The sequence below is a fragment of the Bemisia tabaci genome, chromosome 10 (assembly GCF_918797505.1).
Source record: "Bemisia tabaci chromosome 10, PGI_BMITA_v3".
Classification (NCBI taxonomy): domain Eukaryota; kingdom Metazoa; phylum Arthropoda; class Insecta; order Hemiptera; family Aleyrodidae; genus Bemisia; species Bemisia tabaci.
Window position 1 is genome coordinate 10050053 of NC_092802.1, and position 14275 is coordinate 10064327.

Here is a 14275-nt window from a genome sequence, read left to right on the forward strand (position 1 = left end):
GTAAGAATACCACTTTTATTGGCAATCAACTCCCGGTAACTTTTCCATTTTATCTCGGTAATTCTACCACAGTCGATAAAATATATTGGCGTTTTTACCAAGGTCTAGTAAAATTACCGACAAACTAAAAACAAAGCTCGTTAATAAATGTTGGGGCTACAGCTAACCGAATTTGCATCACAACATTGAAAAGTTTCACCTGGCAACCTACTTCATTGCTTATTTTGGAAGTATGTTTTGTGTTGAAAACTTTGAGAATGGTCGATCGAAAAGTAAGAAATTTCGCGAATGATTTAAAAATTAATTTTATATCTGGTCATAAAATACGTAGATTGGTAATCAATCAAACAAAAGATCGCATTTTTCCGCGCTGGAACACTGAAAAAAAGGTATGGTAACGGCTACTATAAGTCTACTTGATTTTTTACGTAGTGATACTATGTAGTGAAAATGACCAGAATTATAGTAGTATTCACCAGAATTCAGGTAATTCTTAACACAATATTGTAAATGCTGTCATACAATCTGGTGTTAGTTACTATACTCGGATCACTGTGTCTGAGTATGGTAAAATCTACCATTATTTTTCTCAGTGAATGACCTCGTAAGCTCCACAGGATGAAAGAAGAAAAGTATGGTAAGGTTATTGATTTCACAGCAATTTGTATTTGAGACTGTAATTTTGCATAAAAAATATTGTCTCACTTCCCAAGAAATGCAGTGCGTATCAATAATATAACGTCCATTGTTTGCCTTTTAGGACGGAGAAAAAAAGACACTGAAACCAACCAAACTCTTAGGCGGTGGTACGCTGAAACGTGCAGAAAAAATCAGTGAAGGAGATGCAATGAAAATCACTGACCTTTACCGCTGTACTGGTTAGTTGCATTCAGTTTTTACTCTTAGCTTAGTTTTTCTAACGACCGTATAGGGTTTTTTTTTAAGAGTCCTTTCCTAAACTTACGGAGAGGTAGAGAAATGTCATTAAGAGTGCTCATTAAGCAGGAAGGAACCAGGCCATATCGTTACTAAGCATTCCTTTGCACTACCGCTCGGTAGAGCCGATTTCCATAATTTTTGCGGTCATCGGCAGGTGATACCGCCGGAAGAAAGTAGTTAGTGCAAAAATGAAGTTTTGAGGAAAAGGCTCACAAGCATCTGACCGGAAAATTTTATTCAAAAAAGCCTCCGCTCTTTGTCAGATTGTCACTAATCATCTGGTAGACTCCTTGAAATTGTTTGAATGATTAAAAATCGACCGATTTTATTTTAATTACATAAAAAGGGTATTTTTCATTATCCGGCTAGGCTATTGTTAGACAAGACAGCCGTTAGTGTTATCTCCTGTATACTGCCGTGGTTGCGTTTTGGACAGACAACAAACACATTTTCAGATTAAAAATTGGTAGAGGAGGGTGGCACTTTACTTGAAAGCACTGTTTTCATCGGCTCTCTGGAGGAAAAATGTCACTTACTGCTGTCTTGCCTGAAACTCCGTCAGTTTCTGCGCACTTACGGCTTCCTCACACGTCTCGTTTTTGCACAATTAAGATGAATTTTGCTGTTTTAGCCATTTCAGTGATTTCATCAAAAAGAGATTAGACAAATTTTGAAGGAAACTGGATTTCGAAATTTTGACACGTCCTACTCTCTTCGCTATCACCGCAGGGTAGTCCAAGATGATTTTCAGATTTTGGGAATATAACCCAGATTTATATATATATATATATATACATATATAATACACACACGTAAATAGCCTAGATGCTGATCGTCGTTAAATAAAATTAACTAACTATATATATATATATTTTCTTTTTTAATTCATAGAAAATAGACATGAATACAATTCGTATAGAGGCATATAAATAAATGTTCAGGTTCTAGTTGAGATCTCAAGTAAAGTTATGCGATCATATTGATCAGATAGTAAAGAATTAATCATAAGTTAATCATAATTACAATCCGTGTAGAAAATAGTAACATAAATATTCTAGGTCTGCATGAGATCTCAAAAGATTATTGTATATTGAGTGTTGAAAATGTGAGTTGAAAGCGCCGAGAATCCGAGGCAGTGGCGAGGCGTGAATTTCGATGTATCGATTGTTATGCCGTTTAAACCTGGTAAAGAATCGATTTTTAAGGTGTTCGCTGCGAACACCCTGTTTATCGATCCTTTTCCCTAGATTTAAACGGCATAACAATCGATATATCGCAAAGCACGCCACGCCACTGATCCGAGGGTGCGATCTTCATTCCGAAAGCGAGTAAACATTGAGGCTCCGTGAGTTGAATACAGTTACAATTTCTTCTTATAACAGGTAAAAAATTCTAGAGGAATCGCCCAAGTAGAAACTCACCCTGCTCTCCTTATAATAAGTTAAAATGATCGTCCTAATTTTAGGCAGAGTCAGTGGCGTAGACAAGGCGGGGTCCAGAGCCCCCCCCCCCCCTTTCTTAGCCTCGTTAATTGTACCTTTTTTTCAGTGGCGTGGCGTGAATTGCGATGCATCGATTGTTAGTTATTCCATTTAAACATGTGGAAAAGAATCGATTATTAAGGTCGTGTTCGCTGCGAACACTCTGTTTATCGATCCTTCTCCATAGGTTTTAATGGCATAACAATCGATACATCGCAATTCAAGCCACGCCACTGCTGTTTTTACTCCTGCGGGGCGATTATTGAACTTGATGGACAAAGCTATAGACAAAGAAGACAAAAGGGATATAGAAGGATCCTATTGGTGGAATCGGGTGATTGCAATGGACAAGGAGGTAGGTAATAGACTAACTATCGGCAACTCATGAGAGACCATTTAGTTAGTCCATCATTTTCTCCCTTAGTCTATAAGAACCACCCATCTCAACCAATAGGATTGCTACATACTCCCTATGTCTTCTTTGTCTATAGCTTTGTCTATCAGTTTCAATGATCAGCCCGCTGGAAGGGCAGACATGAAACATTATCAGGGGCTAATATAAATGGACCCCCGCCCCCCACCCCCCTCAAAGAATCCTAGCTACGCCTTTGGCAGAGTAAAGGAGAGATTGCAGATTTTGACCCTATTATCGCCTTAGTACTCCCATTTGAACGATGTAAATTTTCACGTTTTGTCATAATAATAGTTGAAAGAAAGAGGTGACGTTGAAGCACCTCGGCAAGTTTACTAAACTTGTTTGTATTTTTAACTGCGAATTTTATTTTTGTAGGCCCCCAGCAAAAAACAAGCTGGCCTGTCGATGTTTTTTGTGACTTCAAAGATGATGATTGCGGCTTTGACTGGTTTCGACAAGGCACGTGGAAGTGGGTTCCGGAATCAGGTCAGAAGTTTTAAACTTCTTCAATTATAAAATATTAAACGTTATAAATTCAAACTTAAAACAATTTAATTTATAATATTTTAATTCTTTCTCAGGTCCAAAGTTGTAAACTGACACCAAACTATTCAGCTAAATACATTAGATGGTTTGATGTATTGATTTGATTTTTCCTCTCCACTTGGAAGAATCGGGAGGTAGAAAAAACATTCAAGCTACAAGATGTAATTAACCTCGCGATTTGTTGAGACTTGCGCATCGAGACTAATACAGGGTGATTCAAAAGTATCTTCCACCCCCAGTAATTTTTTACCTTACGCTTGGAAGATGTTCCTAGGTCAAACGAACCTATGTTTTAGTCCCCTAAAAATTTTAGGGGGGGGGGCAACGGACCCCAACTTTTTTTCAACTAGGGAGACCCTCCTTCTGATACCTCGTTCGAAAGAGTATTAAAAAAGAACCGTTTTTGAGAAAAGCCGAAGCTAATACATACCTCTAACCTTTTTAAAATAGCGGCCGGTTGAAGCTTAAGATAATAGCTGAAAATTGACACCGCGAACTGATCTAGTACATACCACCGGTAGAATTGAGAACCTTCTGCGGCTCTTACCCCTACATACAAAACCAATGAGTGTAATTCGGCTAGAATTCACTTATCTCACAAAAATCTCATAAGAGAAGTCGTTCCATCCAACCCTTGCGCACTAAGATGCTACGCAGAGATTTGAAGCGGGAAGCTTGAAAAATGCATCGTTTTCACTCGGTTCGCGAAGTTAGGATTGTATTTCAGACTTTCCCGATGCTTTCAGCGTGATTTTTGAGCCACTTTTTTTTCTGTAAGATACAAGTCTCCTTTCTGCGCTAGCTGAATCTTGCAACAGGGCAATTTACCTTGAGGTGATTTCAATAAGATTTCTGCCAGATCAAAGAAATACAAGGGGACTCTTGAAATTCCGTCGCGACTTTTAGGCAACTTTCTTTTTAAGCCTGACTTTTAAGACTCATGTTCATGCTTCAACGTGACGTTCAAATCACCTCCACATAACATCTCCATTCCAGCCGACTGTTGCGTTAATTTTTTTTTTTTTTTTTTTTTCCAGAGAAGGGTGGGCACTTGATAAGCTCTTCGCCGAGTTACAGGAAGCCACTGCCAAAGAGAGGAAACATTTACAGTATCAATTTTCATGGTTTGAGTCCGTTCGACCGTGATCGTGGACCAATGGGATGTATCAGTTTCGAGTATTCGTTTCAATATACCACTAACGGAGAGATTAGTTTGTCGGTTAGTGTCCAAGCCTGTTTTGTCACTCGAAGGATCCATTGCGAACAAAAGATATCGCGATTGGCTACTTAACAAGATCCGAACCGCGAGAAAAGCGTCACAAGTTTTCTCTTGATCCCACTGAAAAAAAAAAAGTTCGGTTGTACCGAAGTTCGGTGTTCCATATTATCCCAACTCATTCGATTTATCAAACAGAATTTTCGGTCTGTCAAACTGAATCTTCGGTTTCTCAAACCGAACTTGTGCGGTTGACGAACACAGTTTGATCATAAATGCGGAACGTTCGGTTGCACGAACCGAAAGTTCAATTTGACCAACCAAATATTCGGAATGATATGGAACACCGAACGTTCGGTTTACGTGACTGATTTTTTTTTCAGCGCATCTTTCGCGGATTACTATCCACAACCACACCACGGAAAGTTGGGAAATCAACTCCGAAAGGAGATATTTGCAAGTATTTTTTGCAACTTGCGAGTGGCCAGCGCAACGGACTATCGCCAACGCGGTCCACGTTCGATCTTAACAGCTTCCACCTGATTTTTAATGAGGTTGAAAATTTTCAACTCAAAGATTTGGTCAATTTAACCCGAGGAGAAACTAATAAATAACTATGAACCGCAAGTTTAGTTTACTTTGTGCTCTACTCCCCATACTAACATAACATGTTGGTTACTTTGTCTTACTGTGTGACCCCAGTTAAATGGTCTCAAACATCAGTTTCCCGGGGCTGATTGTTGGACAAAGGCTGAGATATGAGACTCAAGCCGCAAAATTAACACTTAAAGATATTTGAAAGGGGATAAAAAGAAGACAAGCACTGGTACTTATGTCGTCTGTGTGTCTCAGAGCCGAGAGCATTTCAAGATCGACTGGATGTATTTCTATCAAACGGAACTAAGCGCCATCGGGTGAGGAAGGGAGAGGGGGGCTTGGATTGGCGGGTGTTGCGGTACGCGATGCTCGTTCCATCCTATACTCGCAATACTTTTCCATGCTGCCGTGCTAAGGAAGAACGCCGTATGAACCTCCAGGCGTTGCCAAATTTCCTTCGATAAAACGCGAATTTCCTGGTAAAATTATGAATATTTTCCTTTCGATTATTCAGATAATTTTGCACGCAATTTCACCTAAAATTCCTGAACATCTCAAGGGAAACTATTTATAAATTTCCTCAAAAATAAATATTTCATCGAAGGAAATTTGGCAACTCTCGAATGTTCATACGGCGTTTTCCCTTAGCACGGCAGCATGGCGCTTAGTTCCGTTTGACAGAACACGCTATCCGGGATTCTGTAATCCTCAAAAGGAACTCAATTTGGCGCTTAGTTCCGTTTGAAAGAAATACGACCAACTTTGATGAGCCTTTAGCTTTCAACATACATTAAAGTCGCTCCTCTGCACGCACTCTGGCGTTCTGCGATACCCGATCCTAAAAAGTTTTGTTTTCTTCTTTCTCTCTCTTTTACCTCCTGTTTCGTGACAATGTATTGGGCTTGTTTTTGGTGCAGCTACTGAAGGTGGATGTGGACACACCCTTCGATATCCGCTATAAATCGCATCGGTTGCAGAATGTTCGAATATGGTCCCACAACGATAAGAACCCAAATCCTGCAAAATACATCCGATGGTATCAGGACTCTGTTCCAGCTAACGTGCAAGGCCCATTCAGAGTAAGGACCAAGTTTTGACCGTTGCCGTTTTCTTCTCGTTCCATGTACACCTGGTGATAGGTTAAATACGGAGTTACATAATATGGACGCATGTCTATCAAACGGAACTCACTGGAAAAAAAAAAAAAAAAAAAACACATTGGATCTAGAGTCTAGACTCTTGAAAACATTGACAAGAAAAAATACTCTTGATTCAACTGATTTTTGCTTGATCGAATCAAAACGAAATCCGCTTAAATTAAGAGGCTTGGTTTTTGATTTAAGCTAGATTCTGATTGAATCAAGAGTACTTTTTCTTGTCGATGTTTTCAAGAGTCTGGACTCTAGATCCAATGTGTTTTTTTCCAGCGTATGTGCATTAAGACATGAGCCCTGCGGCCCATAAGAATATGTGCATAACAAGGCTCACGTCATAATGCACATAGTTCCGTTTGCTAGAAATACGTCCATATCGGCGTTGAATCTCCCATCACGCATCTCGTTTGCGGTGTTTCAAAATCTACGGTCTCATCGTAATATTTTCCAGGAGTATTGTATTGTATTATTTTCTCTACACGACTTTGTTTAAAAGGAGAGGTATCAATGAAGGCTATTTTTGCGCCCACCCTAAATTTCCTCAACTCGGCGATTTTTGGCTCATTACAGATCTGTATTATACGGAATGCATCATGATTTGGTCTATTTTTATCTCTTTTTGGGACTAGTACTGGCCTTAACATGGGTTTGAAGGCCTTTTTTGGAAAGAAAGTTTGCATTGCGGGTTGTCTGGGGCCGCGGCACATTACATGCTTCAGATATACGTCTACAAATACATCGTAAAAGGAACAAGAATCAGATTCCAAACTGAAAAAAAAGGGGGAAAAATTGATTGTGAGGGAATTTTTCGACATCTACCCCTACAAGTCACCAGTCGGATTAAACTCACACAACTTTCTCTTCTGAGGGAGTTATAGGTCTGGTAAATACAAGCTTTATATGGATTGCATTCCGCAAAAAGGAACCGCAGAAGCATTGCAATGATGCTAAGATTGTGCAACTCCGTCCTTTACAATAAAATCACTGAAATCATGAACAAATATGAAATTTACAGGGTAATTTGTGTCTTAAATTTACTGTTTTTGGCGAGTAAAATAGAATCTGTTAATGAACAATCAGGTTTTTCTTCCGAGACTAAAGAGGTTCCACAATCTTAGCAATATTGCAATGCTCCTGGTTTCTTTTTGCAAAATGCAATCCATATGAAGGTTTACAAATAAATCGTGAGACAAGGGTCAGGAATCAGATTGAAATAAAACGGGCAAACACCGAGTGTCAACCAGTGGCGTGGCGTGAATTGCGATATATCGATTGTTATGCCATTTAAACCTATGGAAAAGGATCGATAAATAGGGTGTTCGCAGCGAACACCTTAATAATCGATTCTTTACCATAGCTTCAAATGGCGAGATATCGATAATCGATTATTCACGCCACGCCACTGGTGTCTACCCAGCCGAGCGTCAAAAAAACTTAATCGGATCTCTTTTTTCAACTTTTTCTCCGAATTTGAGTGACGCCTCATTGACAGCACGGTGCAGAGTAGTGCGAGTTGACGCCTCGCGCCATCGCGCCTTCAATTTTTTAGATGCAACACGGACATCCATCAAGCACGAATAGTTGTATCTCCGCGCCGCGATCAACGCGCGTCCTCTGTTTTGATCTATATCCTTGTTGTGTCGGTCTTCTCCGTCCTATTAATCGTAGTGTTGTCTCAAGGGCTGCGGGAGCAACTCAAACAATGATAGGAGAGAAGTTATAGGGTCCGATTAAAAAAAAAAAAAAAAAAAAAAAATGAATTTGTTCTTGACGACTACCCCTAAAAATCCAAAGCCGGGTAAAAATAATAGTGGACCCGACTACCTCTTTTAGGAGAGTTTCAGATATGATTGAGGAGGGGGTAAAAAAGGGCCAGTATGGAACCAAAGAAGTGGAAAATTTTAGAATTTCTCACTTTCAAAAAGGTAGCAGTAACATAGATAATACTTCAAAAATTATGAAAAGCAATGTATTCAAATGTGGGTCAATTTGGCTCAACTACGAACTGGAAAAAAGTCTTGGGCATCTACGGGTTAAATGCACATCATTCAACGGCAATTCTTATAAACTGCCGTGATTTTCCTCTTCGTAGGAAAAAAATCTGTAAAACCTTGAAGGAGTGATGTTGATTTTTTTTCTTTTTAAAAGAGGAGGACACCGCAAAATAGTTAAGAAGCCCTGTTCACAAGGCTCTAGGTACAAGCCCACGGCTCACGAGTTAGCGCTCAGTTCCTTTGGATTTAATTGAAAATCTCGCTTTTCCATTTTCTCAAAAGGAGCTATATCCACTTTTACATTCTTTCTTATCCAGCTTCCACGAGCGCACCCCATCTTTCAGTGTCCGAAACTCACAGGCGCCAACGCGCCAATTGCGCCTAAAAAATCAACCATGGCGCCTAAAAAATGAAGGCTCTGCGCCAACGTGGCTCCTAAAAATTGCCCCCTAAAAATCTGGATTTTCATAGGGAATCTTATAAAGAAAGAAAAAGAAATCTATTTGAATTAAAAAAAAAACTCGGAATTTTCAGCACTGCAAGTGAAAGCTTTTTCTATTCTTCACGATTTCATTCTGATAGTGCTTTTGTCCTTCCCAAGTTACAGATACTTACTGGTTCTGTTCCAAGAACATCTTGCGTCTATCTTTCCACTAATTGCGCCATAATACCCTAGTAGCACAATTAGTGTTTAAAATGTTTCAAAAATGTGTCACTGAAATAAAAAACATTGTCAACACATTTCATCGAAACATTTTAAACACGTTCAAAATGTTTTCATTCAGTTTTTAACACGTTTCAGACACTTCTCTATGTCACCCCAAATTTTTGTCAAACTGACACCCTATGCAGATGTTTCTGATACCTATTGAGGATGTAGCAAAGTTTCACTGATACGTTTCAGGAACATTTCTGAAACATATTTTTGAAAGGAAAGGTGATTGATGCTCTCACAAAATTGTTTCAGAAACGTTTCCAAAACATTTCGATGGTTTTCAAAATATTTCTTACGTTTCATCGAAACATATTAAACACGTTCAGAATGTGTTCATTCAGTTTTTAACACGTTTCAGACACTTCTCTATGTCACCCCAAATTCTTGTGTCGCCTACACCGTGGGAAGATGTTTCTGAAACCTATTGAGGATGTTTCAAAGTTTCACTGAATCGTTTCAGCAACATTTCTGTAACATGTGTTTGAGAAAATTAGGTTCTGACTGTTCACTATGAAATGTTTTAGAAATGTTTGCATGTTTCAGAAATGTGTTTCTTCGGGGGTTAACTAGAGGCTAAGTATCAAAAATTTTCAGACATTTGTTTTAATAACTAATGTCGCTGTGGAATTAGAACCATCACAACAGGAATCCCTTGATACCAACCATGCCTGAAGGCTGAATCGTTACACTTCATCATTATCAACCTATCAGAGGGATTAGAACACCTTCACTTTAGAAAAGTATACGTAAAGCACGATGTACGGTTTCAATATTCTAGATAATCCATAACTTATGAGCTTTTATGGAGATGAACTCGATTCATACAAGGAATTAAACGTGTTTATAACCTCCACATAATTAAATGTCCAAAAAGTATAGCTTGAGACGAAAAATTAAGCTGAAATTTGGTAAAATTGAGAAATTAAACGTTAACGCCCTCTGGTGGATTCAGTTTGAACCAGGAAAAGTTTTAGAAAGGTCCTAGAAATGTTTCTATGTTAATCAATGAAACATTTCTAAAACGTGTCAAAAACATTTTTAAGTGACGTATAAATTCAAACAAAATATTCAAAAAGGTTTTAGAGACATTTTGAAAATGTTTTGAAAAGGATTTGTTGAAACATTTTCAAAATGTGTTCCAAATATTTCAACTAAAACCACCCATTTCAGATGACATTTATAATTTGTTTTGGAAACGTTTTAACAAAGATTAATGAGATGAAGAAGAAATGTTTGGAAAATAATTTTGACTCAGTTCAACGTAACAAAGATCAAACTAGGTCAAAATGTTTTAAATTTGTTTCAAAAATGTTTCAGATGAAATGGTATTTTTCTAAATTCATACGAAATATTTCTGATATGTTTTAGAAATATTTCTGAAAAATCGCGTAAATTTTTTTTAAATTTGTTTTCAAAACAATTCAAAATTTTGGTAATCACGCATCAAAAAACTGAAAGTAAAACATTTCAAATTTATTTCCAATATATTTTTTAGGTACAAAATTTGGACGTAGGTTTCGGAATAATGTTTCCAAGATAGTTCTGAAACATTTCTATTTTGTTTCATTTTTTACAGCCGCAATTTATTTCAAATTTCTTTCTAATATATTTTGATTTTAATTTTTTTAATTTTAAAAAAAAACGTTTTTAAAACGGTTCAAATTTGTATCAATGAAACCTCTGCAAAGCTTCGTGTCAATTATATATTTCAAAAATATTTCTGAAACGTTTCAGTGAGATGACACAAGTTAGACACCTATGAGATGTTTCTAAAATATTAGTGAAACGGGTTGTGCTACTAGGGTATATAAGCAGAAAGTCAAATTAGCTCCTAAAAAATCTTCAATGGCGCCTAAAAATCAGGCTTTATGCGCCACATGGCTCCTGAAACTCGAAGGTGAGTTTCGAACACTGCCATCTTTCCACTTGCACAGTTTTTTTTTAGCATCAATACGTCCAGATGTCCATACTCTCTCTATCAAGTCAAACGCCAACCGAAAACACAGGGAAAAGCGGAAACAAGGCTAAAATACAAAATATAAAGGCAGAACGTTTCGGTACACTCAAAAAAAGGCATGACTCTGAGACACATAAAAAATGGCTCGGAGTTCCATAATTGCTAACCAAAGTGACTTACCTGGCACAGTATGGCTTTCTGAGCCATACTTTATTGGTCGTGAACCTATAAGCATGGCTCCACGAACTATATTTTATGGCTCCATAATCCATAACTCGGCCGGTAAGTCACTCTTCCCATGCTTGTTTTTTGAGTGTACCTTACGGCACCATTATCAACTGCTAAAAAATAATTAAAAATAAAAAAAGAAATTAAAATAAAAACCAACAAACGGCGTTACATAGTGAAATTGGTAAAATGAGTCAAATGCTTTATATATCGTTCAGCAACGACATCAAGTTCTTCATTTGCAGCTCGAGTTTTACACATCCTTCGGCCAAAGGATGAAGGGCGATCAGGGAGGAGAACGGATTGTGATAATAAAAAATCTCGCCGTGAAATACAGCAAGTGTGGCGGTCCCGGTGCCGAGATCTATCAAGAGAGGAATCCACCGCCTGTCTTCGTTCAACAGCGAGAACGAGGCTACGACGGGAGTCAGCCCTGGTTTAAACTGCGAAGTCTTGGCAAATCCTTGAACTGGCTCAAAGTTCCCTCAGTGTCAAAATCGCCTTCAGAAAGGTTCTCACGAGCAGTGTCCCCGCAATCGTCTTTCAACAGTCACGTGTAAAAATGCAGTAAATGCACTGAAAAAAATTCTCGGCGTTTTTACCAAGGTCCGTTGGTACCTTTACCATCTCACTTTCTTTACCAATTATTGGTAATTTTACCAAGACAGACTGGTAAGCTTACCTAAAAACCGGTATTTTTACTGTTTTTTTCAGGTAAGAATACCACTTTTATTGGTAATCAATTCCGGGTAACTTTGCCATTTTATCTCGGTAATTCTACTACAGTCGAAAAAATTTTGGCGTTTTTACCAAGGTCCAGTAAAATTACCGAGAAAGTTCATTAGTTTTGCCGAGATTCTCGGTAAAATTACCAATTCCATAAATAGTGATTTTACCAAGAAAAAACTGGGATCAAATAGAACCCTGAATTCTTGGTAGTGTTACACTTTTCTTAGTAAATACACCGAGATTTTTTTTTCAGTGTGCAGTCAAAAATTGGGTAACGTTGCATAATGTCAACGATCATGGTGTCAACTAGAGTCCCTTAAGGTGATTCGATGGACGCCACATTTTGTGTCAGAACGGCATGCGATATATCGCATCAATTGGTTCCATTTTTTTAGCTACTCGTCATTGTTCTCCAATTTTGAGATCGCAATCCTGTTGTCAGGAGACTAAAGCACTCACTAACGAATTTTAACAACGAAATTCAACGTGATAAAAGCGTGATTTTTTTAGAGAGAAAATATAGCATTCGAGTACAGTTTCCATATCAGTTCATATGCGATGTTTTCTCTCTAAAAAAAACCACGCCTTTATTACATTGAATTTCTTTGTTAAAATTCGTAAGTGAGTGCTTTAGTCTCCTGAAAACAGAATTGCCATCTCAAAATTGGTGAAAAATGACGAGTAGCTGAAAAAATGGAACCAATTGATGCGATATACCGCATGCCGTTCTGACACAAAATATGGCGTCCATCGAATCACCTTGACAATGTGAATCCATTTCTGTTTGGTTCCCGTATTTTAGGCTGCCGACTGTGACGTTTATTTGGTAGCACTACATAGACTTTATTTGACTCCAAAGCGTGTATGTGTAGTAAGCTTTAAGTACTATAATATTACACACAGTTAAAAAAAAATGGACTTGTGTATTATTGTGTAGTTGTTTTTAGAAATTTCAGTGTACTTCTTCTGAAAATCTTGGAGTAAAAATACTCGAGGTGGAGAAAAAGTGCACAATCTCGATGAATAAACACAAATAACAAAAAAATGCTTACAAAAATTACTCAAGGGCTCTTCTGACTGAGTGAAATCGTAGAACTTTGTGTTTTCAAAATAAAAACACAACACTTGCAACATATTCTGAGCTCTTAAGAAAAGATGCACAATAATATCACGACTCTGTGTTTCTTTTCATTAACGAGAGAGAATGTTTTTACGGTCCTAAGAAAATATTCTTACGTCGGTGTTGTTTTGCACACTCGTAGACTAAAACATCATGGTGCAAAGAGAAATAAAACACAGGCAATCTCGAGAAAAAAACTCAAAACGGTTGGGCACCAGAACCTCTGTGTGTTAAAATAAATTAACCAATTGGGAGAAAAAATACTCTACTAGTATGATTAAGTTCTGAAATGATGTAAAGAAACACACTACAAATATATGAAAGTGCACGAGTTTGTGCACAAATTAACAGCTCTGTGTGTTAATGCTCATTGTTCGTGTGTAAAAACACAGTGGTTGTGTATATATTTTGGTTCACGCATGCGCAGTAAGTCCCCGTCTCGCAACGCAGATACCCATGATCCTCAGTTAGAGCGTGCGCGATCCGCGAGACCCATGTCCAAGTGAATTGTGCAACCCAGGTCGAGTGTTCTTCCGTTGTATATTTTTAACGTATTAAGCATTCCATTGCGTGATATACTTATTGTGTTTGAACGATAGCATCGTTACGAAAAGGCTCCGCTGCCTTATACTTAGTGATTTATAGTGATTACGAATGGAAAGACGAATGAACAACTAGCATACACTGTTAAAAATCTTTCGGGAAACCCGGAGTGAAATGCGGAGTGACCTGAGATCGCAGTGAAAATCACTCCGTCGAGGAGTTCGGAACTCTCCATGAAAGTGAATTGCCGCGATAGCGAGACAATGTCGCTGCAGCGAATCAGTTGTTAACTCCCCACTTTTACCTGGAGTGATTTTCACCCCGAGCAGAGAGTGCGCCATTGCGCGCACTACTGCACAAACGCGACCCATGAGAATAAGAGGCGTGATTTCAGCCTTATCAACCATCCGACCCTCGAGGCTCAGTGGCAGAGCACTGGACTATCACCAACGCGGCTCGGGTCCAAATCCACACGGGAGCGCTCGGAATTTTACGCTACAAATCGTCGCAGGATCTAAGGTAAATGGTTAATGTTGTCATTAGTAAGGTAATCCGAATTTCAATTGTGATAAACTTGTAGAAACCCGTAACTAATGTTCATGGCAAGAACTTCCATGTCTATTTGACAGCGTGCGCTGAGT

At 38.4% G+C, this 14275-nt stretch overlaps 2 protein-coding genes across 2 annotated transcripts in view; one reads left to right on the forward strand and one right to left on the reverse strand.

Moving 5' to 3' along the window:
- The window catches only part of LOC109044729 (uncharacterized protein in vnfD 5'region), a 354911-nt gene that overhangs the window by 195465 nt on the left and 145171 nt on the right, over positions 1 to 14275 (reverse strand). The gene's annotated exons all lie outside the window — the stretch shown is intronic.
- LOC140225661 (uncharacterized) lies at positions 451 to 8067 on the forward strand. Its single transcript, XM_072305273.1, has 5 exons — positions 451 to 486; positions 761 to 878; positions 3211 to 3321; positions 4419 to 4600; positions 6112 to 8067. The coding sequence occupies exons 1-5, from the start codon at positions 451 to 453 to the stop codon at positions 6289 to 6291; spliced, it is 627 nt and encodes a 208-aa protein (XP_072161374.1). The 3' UTR covers positions 6292 to 8067.

Coding starts and splice junctions, on each gene's coding strand:
- LOC140225661 (XM_072305273.1), top strand. CDS start 451: ATGACCAGAATTATAGTAGTATTCACCAGAATTCAG. Junction 879..3,210: donor TGACCTTTACCGCTGTACTG/GTTAGTTGCATT, acceptor TTATTTTTGTAG/GCCCCCAGCAAAAAACAAGC. Junction 4,601..6,111: donor ACGGAGAGATTAGTTTGTCG/GTTAGTGTCCAA, acceptor TTTTTGGTGCAG/CTACTGAAGGTGGATGTGGA.